Source organism: Galeopterus variegatus, unplaced genomic scaffold, assembly GCF_000696425.1.
Source record: "Galeopterus variegatus unplaced genomic scaffold, G_variegatus-3.0.2 Scaffold1046, whole genome shotgun sequence".
In the NCBI taxonomy this organism is placed as follows: Eukaryota; Metazoa; Chordata; class Mammalia; order Dermoptera; family Cynocephalidae; genus Galeopterus; species Galeopterus variegatus.
In genome coordinates, this window is record NW_007727157.1 from 425,563 (window position 1) to 444,815 (window position 19,253).

The following is a 19,253-nucleotide window of genomic DNA, read 5'->3' on the forward strand; positions in this document are numbered from 1 at the left end:
GTCCTCTTTGGTGTGTGCCTTCTTTTTGATAGAGAGGCCACCAACTGACTAGAGAAGCATCCTCCAATAGCTGGGGGGCACAAGAGGGGTTCCCTCAGCCAGGCCCTAGGCTTCGAGAAGTAGTGAGAAGAGAGCGAGTTGGGGGAACCTGTGGCGAGAGAGAACTGACCCACTGACTCACCCTGAATTGAGGCTGATGTTGGATGCATTGGTCTGAAATGGCAAAAGGGGAGAGTCCTGGAGGTACCCAGTTCAGCAGGTCTGGGAAGGGTGACCAAGAGCCGGTCAACCCAGGTGGGGATTGTCCAAGAACGTTGGACAGAACCCTTCCTGGGTTTTGGCACCAAAGTGAAAGAAAGTGAGCCGAAACGCTGGGTACCAAGCAAGCTATTTTAAAGAAAGGAATCTGCCAGGCTGCACTCAAAATGCAGGACAGCACCAGGTGTTGGGGTAGGAGAGCTAATATAGACTGTAAGGAAGTCTAACATAATCAGGGAGGGGTTTAGTGCTGGTGTGGAGGAGTTTCTGTTTCTCAGAAACCACGAGGTTTCTCATAAAGGAAAGGCTGGTAGCCATTTTGTGCTGAGTGTGTGTAAAATGGCACCGGTCACGTCCAGAACCTGTCACTATGCTCAATCAGTCTCCTAACAGCTATGCTCAGAAAATAATCATCTCTGGGAATCAGAAAGCTGATATCCTTAATTATCACCCGATTTCTTTTAGTCCCACTATAATTTTTTCAGGCCTTGATTTTATTAGCATCATGGACTTTTGATGTCTATGGGCATACTGTAAACCAGGTCACTCCTAAGTGGAAGCCCTGGGAACATTAGAGTGGGCTGAGAGGTTGTCTTTCCTAACTGGACTTGTGCATCTTCTCACCCAACCCTTTCTGTTGCCCATGCAAGTATGGATCTGCCTTCCTTAGGAGAGAGCATTAGTGAGCTGCTGGTGTTGTTTCTTCCTCTTCAGGTATGTTCTCTACCCTCTGGATCTGTACAACGACAGCGCCTACTATGCTCTGACCAAGTTTAAAAAGCAGTTCCTGTACGATGAGATCGAAGCCGAGGCAAGTGACCTGCTTCTTATGTTCATGTAGTCTTGTTCTGAGATTCTGGATTTTTCAGATCTCCAGCTGTTAGCACAAAGTGGGGGATCAATGACTTATTCTGGAGGGTGAGCTTCATAATCATCAGGATCATGGGAAAGGACCTGTGTGACATTTGAGGGCAGGGGGCTGAAGTAAAATGGAGACCCCCTCTCGTGGCCTACTCCCTTTCTTTTCCCATCCCCAGACTGTTCCGCATCATGAAGGGCTTCATGAGCATTGTGTGTTGATACCCAGGCTTTGTCCACCACCTCTGCACACACGCAATACCTCTTGGCTAACCCTACATGAGCTGCAGTCTGCCCTCAGGGGGACGAAGCCAGGGAGAAGACCACATAGTCGTGAAGGGTCTTCAGCCAGCTAGGCAAGGCTGCTCAGAGCTGGTTTGAGAAGGGGAATGTGGGGTCTGAGTGAACACCCCCACCTCGACTCTCTAGATTCTGTACCTGGAGGAGGGTCCACTGGAGTCCTAGACTCTCAAAGTCCAGGGCAGAGGCCTCAGGACCTGGGTATGAAGAAAGCACTCTACACGGCACTGTGTCTTCATGTTCTGCATAATATGTGGGTGTAAAATAAGACATGAAAGCTTTCTGAATAGAGTTAACCTTAAGGAGCTGAAAATTTGGTGAGAAAAGAATCAAAGATTAATCACCTAAATATGATCTGTTTCCTTTGAAGTTATGCTCATACCCTGCTACTGCACAGCCCCCTCTCTTTAAAGTCCCACCCTTGGCTGTTTCCTGTTCCTGCCATTGTTGGAGGATTTGGTTCTGATTCTCTATGTCTGGTGGGAACTTATCTTCTCACCTGAGCATCACAATCCACCACTGATGTGATGACACTGAAATGGCAAGACTTTGTTCACTAAAAGCCAGTGATATTTAAGCAAAGTTTGAAAAGAGGGGCTTTTACATTTATGATGACCGTTGACTTCTTCATAATCAAGTTGGCAAAGCAAGGGGAAAGGAAAGGAAAGGAAGAAATTCTATCAGAAGAGGTAGGTGGGGGAGGCTGCAGAGTTAGCTGACTAATGGGAGTGATTACAGAATGTGATGAGGGTCTGTCTGCTGCTTTCTGCTGGGTAGTCCACCTTGTAACAGACAAGGAGGGGCATGGTGGGGAGGTCGGTCTTTCAACAGTCCTTCAACAGCTGTTGTGAATTTTGCCTTCTCTGTTGACTAGCTGAGGAGCTTGAGAACAGGGGACCAACTTCTCAAAGTTACTTGGCCATAGAGTGTTTTTTCCCTTCAAAGCATCTTGCCCCAGAGCACCCTTTGGGCATTCCTACCCAGCTGGCCTCTTTCAGGTTGCCTAAGTTTCTGTGATAAAGCCAGGCGGGCACTACTGACATTTCCTGCTTCCTTTTCATCAGGTGAACCTGTGTTTTGATCAGTTTGTCTACAAGCTGGCGGACCAGATCTTTGCTTACTATAAAGCCATGGCCGGCAGGTATGAGAGCCCCAGAGCTGTGAGAAGCCATCTGTCCTAAGACTGCCACCTGGCAAACATGGTTTTCTGTTGTAAATCCTCCTTCTTCTTTAGCGCCTGAAGAAAATTGAGCAATTCAATGGACCTGGGTGGGTGCTGGAATATAGTGGAAAGGAAAATGGGCAGATACAGTGCTAACCTCATGGAGCCTCCAGACTAGTGGGGAGGACAGACATTGATAAGAACGGATGAATGCACAGTGACAAAGAAGGTTACATGCTCTCTGTGAAGGAAAAATGCATGGGAATATGGGAATATAGGTCAGTTAAATCTGTACTAGACTTAGGGTGGGCCTAGAAGGCCATCCTGAGGAAGCAACATCCGAGTTCCTATCTCAAGTTGGTGGGAGGTGAGCAGAACTAAGGGAAAGGACAGGACAAGAATTGTAGGCAAAAGGAACTACAGTCATATGCTGCATAATGATGTTTCTGTCAACAATGCACTGCATTATGAGGGTGGTCCCATAAGGTTATACCGTATTTTTACCATACCTTTTCTATGTTTAGAGATGATTTTATACACAAATACTTACCATTGTGTGACAACTGCCTACAGTATTCAGTATAGGAATATGCTATACAGGTCTGTCACCTAGGAGCCGTAGGCTGTACCCCATAGCCTAGGTGTGTGGCAAGTTTGTGTAAGAACACATCATGATGTTTACACAAAATTGCCTAACAATGCATTTCTCAGAATGTGTCCCCACTGTTAAGCGATACATGGCTGGATGTATGCAAATCCCTGTGGCAGAAGCATAATGATAATAACATGCCTACCTTGTTGGACTGTTGAGAGTGCTGATGTGAATGAATACAAGGAAATGTCTTGTTTGCAGTCACAAGAGAAGCTGCTTGCAAGATAGAGCTGGAGAAGTGGGCAGAGCCGGATCATTCCAGCTTTGTTGTCACTGATCCTAGGAGGAATGGAATGTCATGGGTTAGATTCCAAAATACAACCTGATTTGATTTTTGTTTTTTAAAGTTCACTCTTTTAAAAATGTAAAAGTGGAGAATGAATTGGAAGTTAGCAAGAATGGGTGTGTGAAGACCGGATAGGAGGCCAGTGGAGAAGTCTGGGTCAGAGATGTGTCCAGTTTTAGAGGCACATTGGTTTTGCCAATATATACCGATGTAGACCCTGTGATTTCCTGGATTTCAAGACCCATAACAGTACTGGACAAGAAAAACCTCAAATTTTATGTACAGGAATTTTTATTCTTACTGGAAATCCAGATGTACAAACTAGTATTTTCAAAAATAGTTTCTTAATAAATTTTCTTTTTACAAAAAAGATTTTCATTTTGCTTTGACAGCTTTGACTTGCTCTGATATATTTGAAATAAGAGTTGATGTGCAGTACACACAAGTTTCTGTTAACACAGCATGTGCCTTCAAGGAAGGAAGCAAGTCCTAAAAGATGGGACGTGTAGAAAGCATGTACTTATGATTTCAGGGCAAGCTCAGAGAACACAGCCTTTCACAAAGTATCACTTAAGTTTCCGTGGATTGAATAGGATGTGATTTTAGCAGTGAGCTGGGCTTCCATCTTCTCTAAGATAATTCTGATTTTATATATGCTGATTCATTGCTTGTGTAAACTAATTCAGGCTTGCCCTCAGTATATTCAGTTTACAAAATATGATCTGAAACATGACCATTAATCTACACCTTTCCCTCTGAGATCAGTGGTTTTCAAAAGCACAGGAAGTTAGAGGAGGTTGGGAGATTTGGAGAAAGCACAGGAGGGCAGGAATGACCTAGGCCAGTCCTATGCCTCAGAAATAAAATGTGACCACAAATGTGAGCCACCGATGTCATTTTAAAATTTTTAGTGGCCATATTTAAAAAAAGAAAAAGAAACAGGTGAAATTAGTTTTAATAATATAGTCTATTTAACCCAACATATTCAAAATACTATAATTTAAACATGTAATCAATATAAAAATTATTGAAGAGATATTTTTCATTTTTTCCCCATAAGTCCTTAAAATCTAGTGTATATTTTACAGCATATCTCCACTGGGACCAGCCTCATTTGAAGTGTTCAGTAGGCACATGTGGCTGGTGGTGACTGCATTGTAGGTTTAGATTATGTCTCTTGTTTAAAACTCTTCAATGGCTTCCGGTTACATCAAGAATACATCTAACTGCTTAACCGTAGCTCATGTGGTCCCACATGATCTGGCCCCTAGACTAACATCATAAATTTATCTTTGCACCATGCTCTCCAGCATGCTTTCTCCACACTGGCCATCTTTCCGTCTGTAATAGTCTTCCCCCAGATCTTCCCAAATTTTCATTCCAGTCTCTGTCCAACAAAACCTCTTTAGACAGACTTTCCCTGACTTCCTAACCCCAAATGATCCCATTTTATTATTTTCAAAGTAATTATTACTCTGATAGCTATGTCTCAGTGTGCAAGATAACAGCAGTACACCTATCTCGTAGGGTTCTTGTGAGATTAACAAAGACTGTGTGTGTAGTGCCTAGTGAATAGTACACACTATGCAGAAGTTTCCTATTATTTTATTGTTATTTTATTCCTCTGTTTGTTTATATGTATTATCAGTCTTTCTTCACTAGAATGTAAGCTCCATGAGGATGGGATCCTTGTATCACCAGCACCTAGAATGTGTCTTGGGATATACCAAGCATGCACTCAATTGCTTTTGTGGCAAATAAATAAAAAAGGAAAGCAGCTTAACTTGTGTTGCCCATCTTTAGCTTAGACACTCTATTTCACATACTGAGCATCTGTAGCTGAAAAGAAATTTGAAGAATCTTGCTCTAGAGCAGAAAAGTTATATTTAAAATATGTAAGACAATGCTTCATGGGTAGATCCTTTGGCCTAACATAGATGTAGCTGGGCAGTTGAGAACCAGTCACTGTCATATTCTCTGGCTTTATTTAACTTTTATCTCCTCCAGTGTATTGTTGGATAAACGTTTTAGAGCTGAATGTAAGAATTATGGCGTCATCATTCCGTACCCACCGTCTAACCGCTATGAAACGCTGCTGAAACAGAGACACGTCCAGGTACGGTGAAAGTAGGCCACCGTGGAGATGAAACGGGCAGGAGGGAGCAGCTGGGAAGTTAGCGTAGAGATCAGAAATCAGGGCTGGGTATCTTCTGCCCTGAGCAGTACCCAGTGTGGGTTTCTGAGCACACGTGTGACACAGCCTCGGAATCTCGCAAATAAAGCAGCATTGGGCTTCCTTTGGTTCAAGTTCTAGGCTTCTCCACTCACCTGCAGCTAACCTCTGGCAAACAGCGAACAACACAGCACATTGTCAGCTGCAGCCCACTTCTTCCCGTTGGGACTGCCACTCAGAGACGCCCTAGACAGGGCCCAAATGCTGATTTCAGTGAAGGAGGGCTGCAAAGTATGTCAGGTCAAACCCAGGGAAGAAATTGGATTTTTTGGTTTCTGTTAAAATTTGACCCCACATACAGAGAAAATGCTGCTAGGAGCTGAAAAACATATCCCTATTTAAAAATGTTAATGTGAGCCAGACAGAGAAAATAAGAGGTGCCCTCCTTTGAAAAAAAGATGGTAGGATCATAAGAGGGAAAAAAAAGCCCACTTTCACCTCTCCCAACAGTCAGGGCTCAATGAGAAACTTTTCCTTCAGCCTCCTGGAAAATTACTGCTGTCGGTTATGACACAGCTGGAATTAGCCAGAGGATATTAAATACTGAGGGCTTTATGTGAGCATGGGATGGCTGTCAGGGACCTAAGACATTTGGTAGAAAATTTATCCTGAAAGGGAAATAGAAAAAAACAATAATTAAGAATAATCATTTGGCACCTAGCAAAGTGCAGTGGACACAGCAGGTACTCAATACATGTTTATCATTATCAACATAGCATCAGCAGTCCTGCCACGTGTACCCCAGGGGCAGTTATCTTAAGCGATATTTTCCATCCTGTTATCAGTTCTTCATCTTCTTTTAAACTTACTCCCATAAAGGCACAAAGCAGGCCCTTGATGAGGTGGCTGTTGTTCCCTGGTGACAGAGTGGAGCACAGGAAAGATGCAGGACAACCCAGGGCTAAAGTTAGGATGTCGGCAGAAGCATTTACGTGGCCTGAATGAATCATGTATTTTCTCACCTTTTTATATTTTAAGCCTACAGGGAAGTTGAAAGAATACTGCAGAGAATGCTCATCTCCCCTATAGACAGATTCATAATTGTTTTACCACATTTAGTTCACTTTCTCTTTCTCGTGTATATTTTCTCTCTCACACATATACTGTGTGAATATGTGTATGCTAATATACATACTTTTTTCCTTAACCATTTTAGAGTATCATGGCATTTTACCCCTGAATGCTTCAGCCTGTGTCTCCTAAGAACAAGGATATTCTCTTATAAAATAAAAATAGAATTATTATACTCAGGAAATTTAACAGTGGTGTTTTCTACATACAGTCCCCGTTTGTCACAGAAATGCCTTTTATAATTTTAATCCAATTTCCCATCAGTGCATTGCATTTTAGTTGCCAGGTGTCTGTGTGAATCTTAAGTATTCTCTCTCTCTCTCTCTCTTTCTTTCTCTCTCTCTCTTTCTCTGTCTCTCTCTCTCTCTCATCCAGCTGTTGGGTAGATCAATCGACTTGAATAGACTCATCACCCAGCGCATTTCTGCTGCCATGTATAAGTCCCTGGACCAGGCCATCAGCCGCTTTGAAAGTGAGGACCTGACCTCCATTGTGGTAAGAGTCTGGGGGCCAGTGGGATTTCTCAGACTAGAAGCCTATCTGGGGATTGTTGTTAACTAGTACTGGGCCAGTTAAAGAGAAGTAGTGAGTCTCTTTCCCATCTGAATGGAGCAGGAAAAAAAGTCTGAAATAGAGTGTAAGAATAATTTTACCCTCCTGATTGGCGGGGGTGTGAGAATGGGAGGGGATCTCGTTGAGATCTCTAGGAAGGCCAACCTACAGGGCACAGCTTCTTGTCTTTAGGATCCTGCAGAGCCCAACAAGTCAGTGAGTGGTCCTAAGGAGCTAGAGAAGGTTACACAACAGGGTTGGCCTCATGGTGTGTAGTAGTGTAGGGCCCAGATGAGCTCTGCAGCTGGTTTAAGGCTCTGCTGCCACCATCTTGGAATACTTAATAATGTTTTAGCAAGGGGACCCCACACTTTTATTTTGCACTGTACCCTGCAAATAAGACCATGCCAGTCTTAATGCACAAGCATGGAACAGGCCTGCTCCCTTCTAGAAAACAGCTATTTAAACTGCTCCCTGCTAATTCTCTCTCTCCAAGAATTAGAACAAACTTGATTGATTGTCTTTAACTGAATCGAAGGAAGACTTAAATGCTTTCAAAAGCACATGAGTAGACAGAATGAGGGAAATAGAAAATCACCATTAGAACTAGTAATAATTGTTGAGGCCAGGATCCAGCCTGGGTGGAACTTTGAGAATATTGTATGGATCTTTTTATATGAGGTTCCTAGAGTAGGCAAATTCATAGAGACAGAAAGTAGAATGGTGGTTGCCAGGGAAAGGGGAGTTGATGTATATAATCGATTTAGAGTCTCAGTCTTTCAGTGGGGAAAATGAGTTTTAGTTCTAGAGATGGATGGTGGTGATAGTTACAGAAGAATGTGAGTATACTTAATGCCACGGAACTGTACACTTAAAAATGGTTAAAATGGCAGATTTTATGTCATGTATATCTAACCACGATTTAAAAAAATACTCCAAAAAAATAAAAAACCTTTGAGAAGAAACAGTATGCTTGCATAGTTTCAAACTATCTCCCCCAAGATATTTATTAACAGCAAAGGGAAAAGGAGTAACTTTACAATGGAGAAAACTGACGGACATCATCTTAACCAAGTATCAAGGTTAGTATGACCGGTAATAAGACATGTTACTGTTACCATCATGTTTTCTTGCCGAAATGTATCCTCTTAATCTAACCATGATAAAATGTTGGATAAACCCAAGGAGAATGCCATTCTAAGAGAAATAAAATAGCAAGCAATACTTTTCAAAAGTGCTCAGGTCATGAAAGATAAGGAAAGACTGGAAACAAATGGGAAAAGAATAAGGGAACAGGATAACTAAATGTGATGTGGAATCCTGGATTGAGTCCTACAGCAGAAAAAGGACCTTAGTGGAAAAACAGGTAAAACCGAATGAAGTCAGTGTCACTCAGTTAATAATATTGTGCAAAAGTTAATTTCCTGCTTTTTATAATTGTACTGTGGTTATGCAAGATGTTAACAATGGGAATCTGGGTAAAGGATATGTAACTTTTTAATAAGTCTAAAAATTTTTTAAGTGGACAAAGGACTAAGATGTAGGACTTTAGAGTCAGACAGACCTGGGCTCCAGTCCTGGCCCTGCCACTTACTAGCTGAGTGATCTTGGGCAAGTTACTAACCTTCTTCAATCTCATTTCCTCATCTATGAAGTGGAGGAAATATTAGAATCCACTGCATATAGTTGTTGTAAGTATAAAATGAGATACTGCCTGGAAAGAACTTTGCATAGTTGCTTGTACATAGTAAACACTAAATAAATAATAGTGTATGAAAAAAAGATGTGAAGAAGAGAGATTTGAGCTGCAATTCAGTGCTCTTGGGTGAATTTTCAGCAGCGTTTTTTAGAAAGACTCAATCCAACCGCCCACCTAAGTCCTAGTCACTTACTTCAAGAGAGTCTAGTATAGCACATGTTCTGCTGGTAAATCATTTGGCCACCTCTATTCTGAGAAATAGAGTTTTCTTTGTTTACACCAAAATGTTAGCAGTGATTATCTCCAAGTGGTGGCATGCTTATTTTCTTCTTTTTTGTTATGTTTCTTCTAGTTTTCCAATAATGAGCATATCTATTAGAAAATAGTGATTTGGGGTGTGTATTTGTGTCCACGGTGTCTTCCAACCCCTTGAAAGGCACTGAATGTTCTTTCAGCTGGGAACAAAATCAAACAAACAGTGAAAGCCCTTGTTTATCAGGTGAGGGCCTTGGCTCCCTAGAGAGCGCCCACTTCCTGTGAGGCCCATGAAGAGGAGACCCCAGGGCAGTGTCCTCTGGGTGGGTCAGGACAGCCCACTCCCCTTGGCTGAGAACCTTCTATCTCCTCCAAGAAGCAGGCTGAGGAATGTGCTCCCCTCAGCCCCTCCCTCCACCTTAAGGACTCCCTTCTGAGATGGGGGTGTGACTTGATTGGGAGAGGTTGCAGAGATTTGGGAAGCTAGTCGCCCTCGCTTTTACACTGCTGAGCAAGTAGTCTCAGTGAGATCTGATGCTGAAGTTGAAATCTGGCAGGCTGCAGGCTGTGTTTTGCTTAGGCTGCATAGTGCGTTTGTAATTTGGAGCCAACATTTAAAATTTGGAAGAATTCGAATAAAACTGCAGAAGCTCTGGCAACACCAAACTGGCATTCCCAAATGGCATCAATTGCCCGGAAATGACTAGAAGTTCCTGTTGGATGGGCTGCGCTCTCTGGCTTGCTGCAAGCCCCTCTGACACACTTCATCTGTGTGTGTGACCCCCCAGGCCTCACTGTGCCTGAGTTTGAAGCCCCTGTCCCTCCCACCAGCCTGAGGTCACAGAGCTGGTTAACATCGAGTGTGGCTAACACTCAGGTTTTCTGGTTCTCATTGTAGAGCTCTTTCTGCTACTTCTCTGAGGTTCCCCATTTGGATGTTTTATTTTCCCCATTCTTCTCTGTGTGGCCCTCAATAAACTGGCTTATCTGCAGAACTCAGCAGTACTTTGAGGAGGTACCTAAACTGTTCATGTGGCCTGTTTAAACATTTTCTGTGTCTTGGTACACTGAGCCCTGCATCCAGCAGGCAAATACCCTCTCCTAGTGTGAAGGCCAGAAGAACAAATCCAGAATGTAATACAGAAACACAGTTTGGATTACATAACGCAGAGGAAGAAGTGGACCTGTTACAGTTCCAGTGGCTCCCACGTCAGCAGAGTTGAGAACTCTCTCCTTTGATCTCCCTTGTAAATGCTGGCACTTGTGAGACTGTTAAAATCACAGAACGATAGAACAGAAATTGCTCTCCAGTTTCTCATCTGCAGTTATCATCCTGGTAACAGGGCATCACAGTGTGCCAGGGGACTCAGTGAATTTAGAAATAAACTCATTAGCATTTACTCCTTTTGTTTCTTATTTATTTATGTATTTATTACGCATCCCAAGTGAATGGGGATAATCACGGTTGAGGTAGCTAGGCCCCAAGAGACAGAAGCAGGAAGCTGATGCTATATTTCTACCTCTCATTTACTTCACAGTGCATGATGACTGGGGACTTATTCTGGCTGCTGTTCCAGAATTGAAATCCGGATTTTGACCCTCTTTTGAAAAACTGCAGGATCTAGTACCACTAAGCTCCCATTCTGACATGCCACCAAGCGGATGGCGTATCAGAAGTAGCAGCTCCACCTTTATCTGGGCAGGGGCTCTTCAGTTTGCCCCAGACACCCCACCCCTGTGACTCCCTCCCCTTCCCAGCTTGTCTTACTTACCTGACCTGTCTGGCCTCTAACCATTTAGGTTTGCAAGCTTTCATCCAGTTCTGCAGCCCCAGTTTATAGCCATAGAATCTGAGTTTCAGAGAGGCAGAGCTCCAAGATTGGAACTGTGCTCTGGGGCCTCCTCTGACCACCCTCTGGACTCCAGACAGAGTCATGGGGGCCCTGTGGCTGATGAGAATGAAATTGAGTCTCTGGCATGTGACTACCTCCTGTGACCAGCTCAGCTCCATGTCCCAGCCGTTAAAGCTGGCCCTCTGGCCATCCCACCTGACTGTGTTCTTGCTGATGTTCTTTCAGCCTTTATATTGTAAGATCATCTCTGCCTTTCAAAGAACTTTCACAGCTCTTGCATCCTTTTTCCAGGGAATTGTGTCAGAGGGGCCAAGAACATGTGATTTGGAATCAGAAGACCTGGATTCACATCCCAAACCCTGTCATGAACTCCCTGTTTGACCCTGGGCAAGTTACATAAGCTTCCAAGCCTTGGTTGAAATGCTCTCTATGAAACAGGGACAGTTGTACCTATCCCAAAGGATAGCTTAACCAAACCGAGTTGCAGGACAACAACAGACCAAGGCCAGCAATAAAGGTTTTACTGTTTTTATTTCCCGACAAATGCAGTGTTCTACTGTGTGCAGATATTATCCACCCTGATCCCGCCCTCTGCCTGAAGGTGGGATTCCTAATGAGCAGGACTTGCAGAACACACAGGTCCCTGGTCATCGTGGGCTGACTGCAGACTGCTTGCCCATAGCTTGTAGCCACACCTTTGCCAACCCCTGCGTGACCAAGGCCTCCAGTCCAAAGGAGGAGGCATTCTGCCCCTGCCTCCTTTAAAATTTCAATAGGAGTGATATAGTGGTTAAGAATGTGCACTTTGGAGCCCAACTTCCTGGATTTGAGTCCAAGTTACTTAACTTCTATGTGTGCAAAGTAAGGACAGCAGCATACTGACCTCATAGGGTTTTGATGGGCATTAAATGAGTTAACACATAGTATGGGCTCATATTAATTATGTTGGTCCATACAAAATTGACAGTATTAGACAGTGTTCAACCTAAAAAACAGCAGTTTCATATGGTCTGACCTAATAGCACTCAATAGGTAGTAGCTCTTATTGCTTTCTGCAGGACTGTGAGATAGCCCCTGATAATACCCACTCACAATTTTCTTTTACTTTACTTGTGAAACTGAGGGACAAGGTTTTTTTCTCACCAGTATAGGAACTGGAAAGCAAGCAAGCATGCTTTCTACTCAAGGAGTGCAAACAGGGCATTTGTACACAGTCCGTGGTCTCCTTCTGGAGGCAGACAAGCAGGACCGCTGCCCCCCACCTCCCCTTTTCCTCCAGCATAGTACAGCAGTTTCCTCCACTTCACAGAAGGGAACACTGTCACATGCCACTTCAGGGATTCTCGTCCCTGTTTAGGTGGTTGCGAGGTTGTCTGAGGATCTCTCAGCTGCATGAAAGGAGTGAAGTGTGCGCATGTAAGGTTCACGTGTCAGTCTTCAGCAGTTGTGGGTTCTGTCTCTGGGCAGGAGCTGGAGTGGCTTCTGGAGATTAACCGGCTCACTCACCGGCTGCTCTGTAAGCACATGACACTGGACAGCTTCGACGCCATGTTCCGGGAGGCCAATCACAATGTGTCTGCCCCCTATGGCCGCATCACCCTGCATGTCTTCTGGGAGCTGAACTTTGACTTCCTCCCCAACTACTGCTACAATGGGTCTACGAACCGGTAAGGGAGTTCCTGTGCAGAGGTGGGTGGGTTGGGTGGGGGCCGGGGCAGTGGCCAACTGCCTCCTCCAAAGTAGGCCCAGCACAAGTGTCAGTTCCTTCCTGTGCCGGGCATCTCTCGGAGCCCCTTCTGGGTGCAGGCTTTATGCTGGAGGCAGGGATGCCGTGGTGAGCAAACAGACACCTTCCTGCCCCTTGCAGCCTTCAAGCTAGAGGGGAATGCAGGTGATCAAACAATTGCAGGACAAATGTACCATTACAAATAGTAGGAGATGGAGGAAAACCCACAGGACCATGAAAGAGGTAACAGCACCACCAGATGCACTCCAGGAAGTGATGCAAACCTCAAGGGAGGCTTCCTCCTTGAGGAAGTAATGCTGGAGTTGAGATGCATAGGATGAGTACGAATGGATGGGGCAAAAAGGCAGGAGAAGGGAATTGCAGGCAAAGTTGCAACGGAACCGAGAGGTTGGTGATGGTAAAACTAGGGTGGGGAATGGTGCCATGAAAGGTAAAGCAAGACCCAGGAGGAATCAGGAACAGGCATGAACTACTCCATAGGCCACATTAGGACCACCCATTTATGAGCCCTGGGAGAGTTTGAGGAGGGAAAATGACATGATCAGACTGCATTTGTAAGGACATCCACATATCCAAATGCATGCATGTAAAACAGGCGGGTATTTGCAGAACACATATGTGCATGACAGTGAACTTGCCTCCTGCAAGGTGCACATAGCCCTGGGCCAGGCACTGAGGTGGAGGCAAGACCTATTCCTTTATCCCCACAAAGGTTCATAACCTGGTAGAAGAGGTAAGGTATGTGTACAAAACAAGTACATAAGAGTGCACAAACACGTATGTGTCTGCAGATCCTCTCACTATCCCCAGGGTCTGGCTCAGGGCCACTATTAAATGAGTTTGTGTTGAATGAATGGAAGGACATGGGAGGAATCCACAGATGCACCTGAAGCCACACACTGAGCAAGTCAGCCTTCCAGTTCTATAGATTTAGGACTTTTAATGCTGTCGGGCAGGGGCAGCAAACTATGGCCTACAGGCCACCTCTAGTTGTCAACTGTTTTTGTACATACAGCCCATAAGCTGAGAATGGTATTGACATTTTTGGACAGTTAGAGGGAAAAAAATCCAAAGAAGAAGAATATTTGGTGACAAGTGAAAATTATTTGGCATTCGTAAGGTTTTATGGAACTCAGCCATGCTCATTCATTCTGCTGTCTGTGGGTGCTTTCATGCTGCACCAGCAGAGTTGAGTGCTTGCACGGAGACCATCTGGCTTGCAAAGCTGAAGATGTTTGCTACCAGCCCCTTAAAGAGAGAGTTTACTGAACTCTTGAGAAACCAAAGTGGAGGTGGAGGGATGGAGCCCCAGAGAAGGCCATTTTCAGGCCCAGCCCACTCCCACTTTCTTGCCTGCTGTCCTTGTGAGCAACCACAAGCCCAGAGTCAAGCCTGGGAATCTGGACTATGGTTTTCCTATCTATGGAAAGGAGGCAGCAGCTGAATGGCAGGATGTCAAAACAGTTTAGTGCCGTTAGAGGCAACCACCTAAGAAATGGTGTAGTTGCACCAATGTGAACCTCCACCTGGTCAAGAAGCACTCCCTCTATCTTGTGTCCTGTGAAGAATAGTATCAGGAGGCAGCTAACTGCTTCCCTATCTCTTTCTTCTGCTAGTTTTGTCCGAACTGCCATTCCTTTCACCCAAGAACCACAGAGAGATAAACCTGCCAACGTCCAGCCTTATTACCTCTATGGATCCAAGGTAAGTCATCTGCCCTGTCCTACTTTGTAAGAGAGTTAGTGAGAAAAAGCAAATAGAAAAATGTTCCCTGAGTTAGAAAATCCAGAAGGTGAGGAGATCCAGGCAGAAGCAGCTGCAAGTGTATTTATCTTTATTTGTTCACAACCAGTGGGGAGGGGGATGAACACAGACCTGGGGGGTTGGGGGGTGCCGGATGCTGAGCAGGAAGTGTTCGGGCTTCTCCTCTTGGCTCCTCAGCTCCTTCTGTTTCTCAGTTGATCGAGTGCAGTGTCGTCCTGTGATTCTGGGCTTTTGTGCTCCATAAATGTAAGGGATTTGCAGACCTGTAGAGGTTGGGAAGGTGGAGCTTTGAAGGAAACTGCAGATGGCTGAAGGGAGAGCTGAGAGTCAGGTCGTCTCCTCTTTTCGGTTTGGGCTCACACATACACAGCCTGATGCTAACTAAACCTTCCCAAATGCTGTTCTGTTCTAAACCTTCAGTCCTTCTTTCTACTCATTAAACAAACATTTCTTAAGCACCCACTAAAGGCCAAACACAGGGCTAGATTCTACGTGCTGGAGACATACATGTGAGAGACCAAGTGAGGTGATCTCTGCCCTCCTGGAGTTTCATTTGCACACCCATGATGGGTGCCAGGGAGCAACGTTCTCAAAGTCTCACCAGTACCACAACATATGTGGTAGATTCATTTCTTACCATAGGGGTTTGTAGGAGAGAAATAAAGAATGCCTCCAAAAGGGTGAAATGTGTCAACAACAAAAAAGAAGGCAACATTTTTCTTTCTGATGGAATAAAAATAGCCACCTTTGACCCCATTCTCAAAAAGTAAGGACAGGTGGACTTAGAAGAGGAAATACCTAGGTGGATACAACAATGTTAGAAAAGGTGCTCCTTTAGGTTGGAGAGCTCTAGATTTGGAAGCGTGATTAACCAAAATGAGTTCCTACCATCTGGGCTTAAAGGGGACACTTGGAAAGTCTTGGGATGATGCTGAGAGAGTTCAGGTGTCTTCTCCAGAACAGCCAATCTGGTCAAGGTGATATCCTCGAAACAAGGGAAGCTTCCAGACAGAATTTGAGATGGTTCACAGACATGGCATTAGCTAACAATGACTCACAAAGTAAAAACAGCAAATGTGTTTTCAGTTCTCTTTCCAACCTTATGATATATCAAGGAGAAAGACTTATGTTGGTGCTAACATGCCTTCAATACCTCTCCAACACTGGCTGATCTCCCTTTTCATTAAAGATAAGAGAGCAGGCCTTAAGCTCAGTCATTGGCAAGCAGTAGTAGCTATGTTAAATTTAATATTATTTTGTTTTCATTGTATTTATTCTCATGTCTCTTCCCTTCTATTTATAGCTGTAGTGTGCTAGTTTTTCATTTATGGAGTAATATAAGGCTATCTTCTAAAAATAAGTTTAAAGAATGAGTCAATTCAGAGAAAAATATGGTCAATAATAGTGAAGATAGTCCATGTTTTAAAAAAAAAATGCAGGTGGCCTACAAAGTAGTGTGTGATTGGCTAAAAGTTGGAAAACACTCTAGATCAAGGCTTCTTATACTTTTCCAAAACAATGCCCCCAATGGCAGAGGAGTCCAGACAGCTACCTCAGCCACTGAAAGCATAGCTCAATCAATCCATTTGCAACTCAAAAATTTTCTTCAAGTATGTGTTTTATTTGTCATGCAAACTTTTACTTTCCAGTCTATAATATATCTATGTTTATTTTAATATTGAAATCATGCTTTCAGTTCCTAATGGGACACTGCTGAAGGGATGTCATGTTTCTCCTTTGCACACCCTGAGGGTATATCTCTTCCAGCTCGAGAAGTTTCATCATCAGGCATTCATCCAACTCAGGCGATCCACAGTAGCACTGACATTTGAGGGGAAGGAAATGGGTAGTCTATAGACACATTTTTACAGAAGGCCTACTGTGTGGAGGGCTTAGGCTATGTGATGCAGCTGTCTTCTCCCCACCTCTCACTCCCCGCGATGAGGCAGTATAGCGAGCTGAACACCACCCTCCCTCTGTAAGGCACCCACGTCAGGGGCATCATGGTCGGCTTCAGCTTCTGGTTCAGCTCCAGCTATGGAATTCTTGCGTGGAAGCTCCACCAGGGGGAGCCCCTGCAGGTCTTCCTCCCTCTGACCAAGCACTGGGGACTCCTCGGGCCATCTCACCAAGCCATTGGCTTCCTCCATGTGGCCAGCTCTGTACGACCATCGAGGCTCATGACAACGGATGCACCAAAACTGGAGACAGATGAAGGCCAAGACAGCTGTGAAGCAGGCCAGCAGAATGGCCATTAGCACCCAAAGGGAGATTTGGGGGTCCACCAGGGAGCTTCCAGCAGCCAGGGGACTCTTATCCAGGGTGTGGAACATGGTGCAGTAGGGCTTGTAGGGGAAGGCAGCCTTCTCACAGCTGATGCACAGGAAGTAGAGAGTGGAAGGGGCGAGATGTTCCAGCACCACGGAGCTGATTGTTCGTGGCACCTTCTCTTCGTGGTGGAAGCTGTAGCGAAGATAGCCAGAGAAGATGCTGTTCCAGTTAGGCCTGTACATAACATGGTAATAGTCCTCCAGGCAGGGCTCCGAGGATGACCAGGAGATGATGGCTCCTGTGTAAGAAACGTTCCCAACCTCGATGTTCATCCCGATTCTAGAACCAGAATCAAAGTGAAGAGTGACATCCCTCTATTTAAGTATTCATTTCTCATAACCAGAATCACCATTTCTTGAGCATTTAAGATGGGCACTAATATTGCCCCCATTTTATACACAAAGAAATGGAGGCCAAGAGGTTCCATGACTTAGCTGGGCATAGCAGAGAAGTGGCCAGACAAAAGCGCACATCGGGGCTATCTCACGCCAGAGCTGCTGCACTCCCATAACCCTTGCCCCCGTATAATCACAGCCACATTCCACTCTGGCTGACATCTTTTAGATACGACATTGTTCTCATTCCTTAAAAAAAAAAAGAAAAAAGGCAAAAACAAAACCCCAAAAAGAAATCAGTAGAACCTCAGAGGTCCCACCTTAGTCGTAATAAGTCTGTGACTCCTCTCAGGCAATTGTTTCATGTAAAATTTCCCTCCTTGACCTCTGCTTCTGCTCCATGTGCCGTGAGCTCGGTTAGCTAGAACATTCTGCCCACTGCTTTTTTTAATCTCCCAGTTCTGTTGCCCATGGGGAGTTGAGATTTACTTCGTCACTCACTGGCAGCTGATCTTACCCCAAAGCTTCTGCTCTTCTGTTTTGTTTATTTTTTCAAAGCAAAAAGTACCAGGAAATTAGTTTCATGGATCAAGATAACCCACTCCTAATGCTGGCACAACTACTGTTTAATATTCCAGGTACTGTGAACATGAATAGGGTTGATAGCCACCGAGAGTTAGTGAGCAGTTGCTATGTCACAGGTCCTGCCGGATGCTTCACCTGCAGTAATAAATTTCCTTTATTCTTCATCACGCCCTCTGAGCTAGATTCCCATTTTACAGAGGAGCAACCTGAGGTCACTCAGCTAGTACATAGGAAGAGGGCTCCAAGACACTTAATCAATGCACTTCCAAATGCAAGGCTTCTGGGTTTAGTAACAATGTTCTTGCAAAATGAGGTGCTGGTTCTGAGACCCAGGTGCTGCTTTACCAGACAAATGAGTCCTCTTCAGATTGCCAGCCCTTCTGCTTTTGTGAGGGACAGCCATCTTCCAGTTTTTCAGTTTCTCTTTAGTTCTATCTGCGATGTCCCCTCCACTGAATTTCCCCTGATCAAAATCCAGGACAGCCATGGTCTACTGCTGTCTGTTCACATAAACGTCTCACCCCACTCTGTTCTCTGCTGCTCCTCTCACATGACACACAGAAGGTTTTGTTTCAGATTGCAATGACACAGTAAAAAGCAGTCAATGGGCTTTTAACCCAAATTGAATATTAAGTCAAACTGATTTCTATGACGACTTGCCTTTCTCCCCTGCCTCCCCCGACCTCCCAATTTTATGCCCATACTCCTAAGGGAGTGAGCTGCAAAAAGACGCGTAGCTCCGAGTAAATTTTTCAGCTCCAAGTAATTTTCATTCTTCATGTTTATTCTCTAAGGATGACAGTGAACAAAAATGCTCAGGAAGGAGAATAGTTTTTTTCCATTTGGCTGGAAATTTCTTCCCAGAAAATGGGGAATGAAAAGGTGAAACAGTGTGCTCAGCTCCTTCCAGGGAAGGTCACTGTAAAGGAGACGGAATGTTCGTGCTCCGCCTCTTGGTCTCCTTATACATACTCATGCTCCCCACCCCACACCCCACACGTCCCTATAAATACATAATGAAAAGAGCTTAATTCATTACCAATGATATAAAGGCAATCACTTTGTAAAACCCTTCCATCAGGAGTAAACTGGAATCCCATTTCTTGTCACGCACAATTTTTTTCTTCTGTCTGCCTCATGTCTGCTACTGGATGTCTTTACAGACTGAGTTCCTTACAGGAGACATTTTTAAGAGCTTTCTGTCAAGACACCAGCAGCATCTTCAGCTTTTGGGACCAAATTCATCTTCCTTATTTATATTTCTTCCTCTGCTTCTATTTCTAAATTCTATTTTTAGCTATACATCTACCAT

General features: G+C 44.4%; 2 protein-coding genes across 2 annotated transcripts in view; one reads left to right on the top strand and one right to left on the bottom strand.

Annotated features, from left to right (window-relative positions):
• The window catches only part of CYFIP2 (cytoplasmic FMR1 interacting protein 2), a gene marked incomplete at its 3' end in the record, with an annotated part of 81,385 nt that overhangs the window by 48,901 nt on the left and 13,231 nt on the right, over positions 1 to 19,253 (top strand). Inside the window, exons 18-23 of the mRNA XM_008574430.1 lie at positions 973 to 1,069; positions 2,481 to 2,557; positions 5,524 to 5,632; positions 7,196 to 7,315; positions 12,647 to 12,846; positions 14,543 to 14,630. Coding sequence (XP_008572652.1) covers positions 973 to 1,069; positions 2,481 to 2,557; positions 5,524 to 5,632; positions 7,196 to 7,315; positions 12,647 to 12,846; positions 14,543 to 14,630 — 691 coding nt within the window. The remainder of the gene's footprint in view (positions 1 to 972; positions 1,070 to 2,480; positions 2,558 to 5,523; positions 5,633 to 7,195; positions 7,316 to 12,646; positions 12,847 to 14,542; positions 14,631 to 19,253) is intronic.
• FNDC9 (fibronectin type III domain containing 9) overlaps positions 16,291 to 19,253 on the bottom strand; it is a 3,584-nt gene continuing 621 nt past the window's right edge. Inside the window, exon 2 of the mRNA XM_008574427.1 lies at positions 16,291 to 17,300. Within this exon, the coding sequence (XP_008572649.1) occupies positions 16,619 to 17,293 (675 nt within the window). The 5' untranslated portion in view covers positions 17,294 to 17,300 and the 3' untranslated portion in view covers positions 16,291 to 16,618. The remainder of the gene's footprint in view (positions 17,301 to 19,253) is intronic.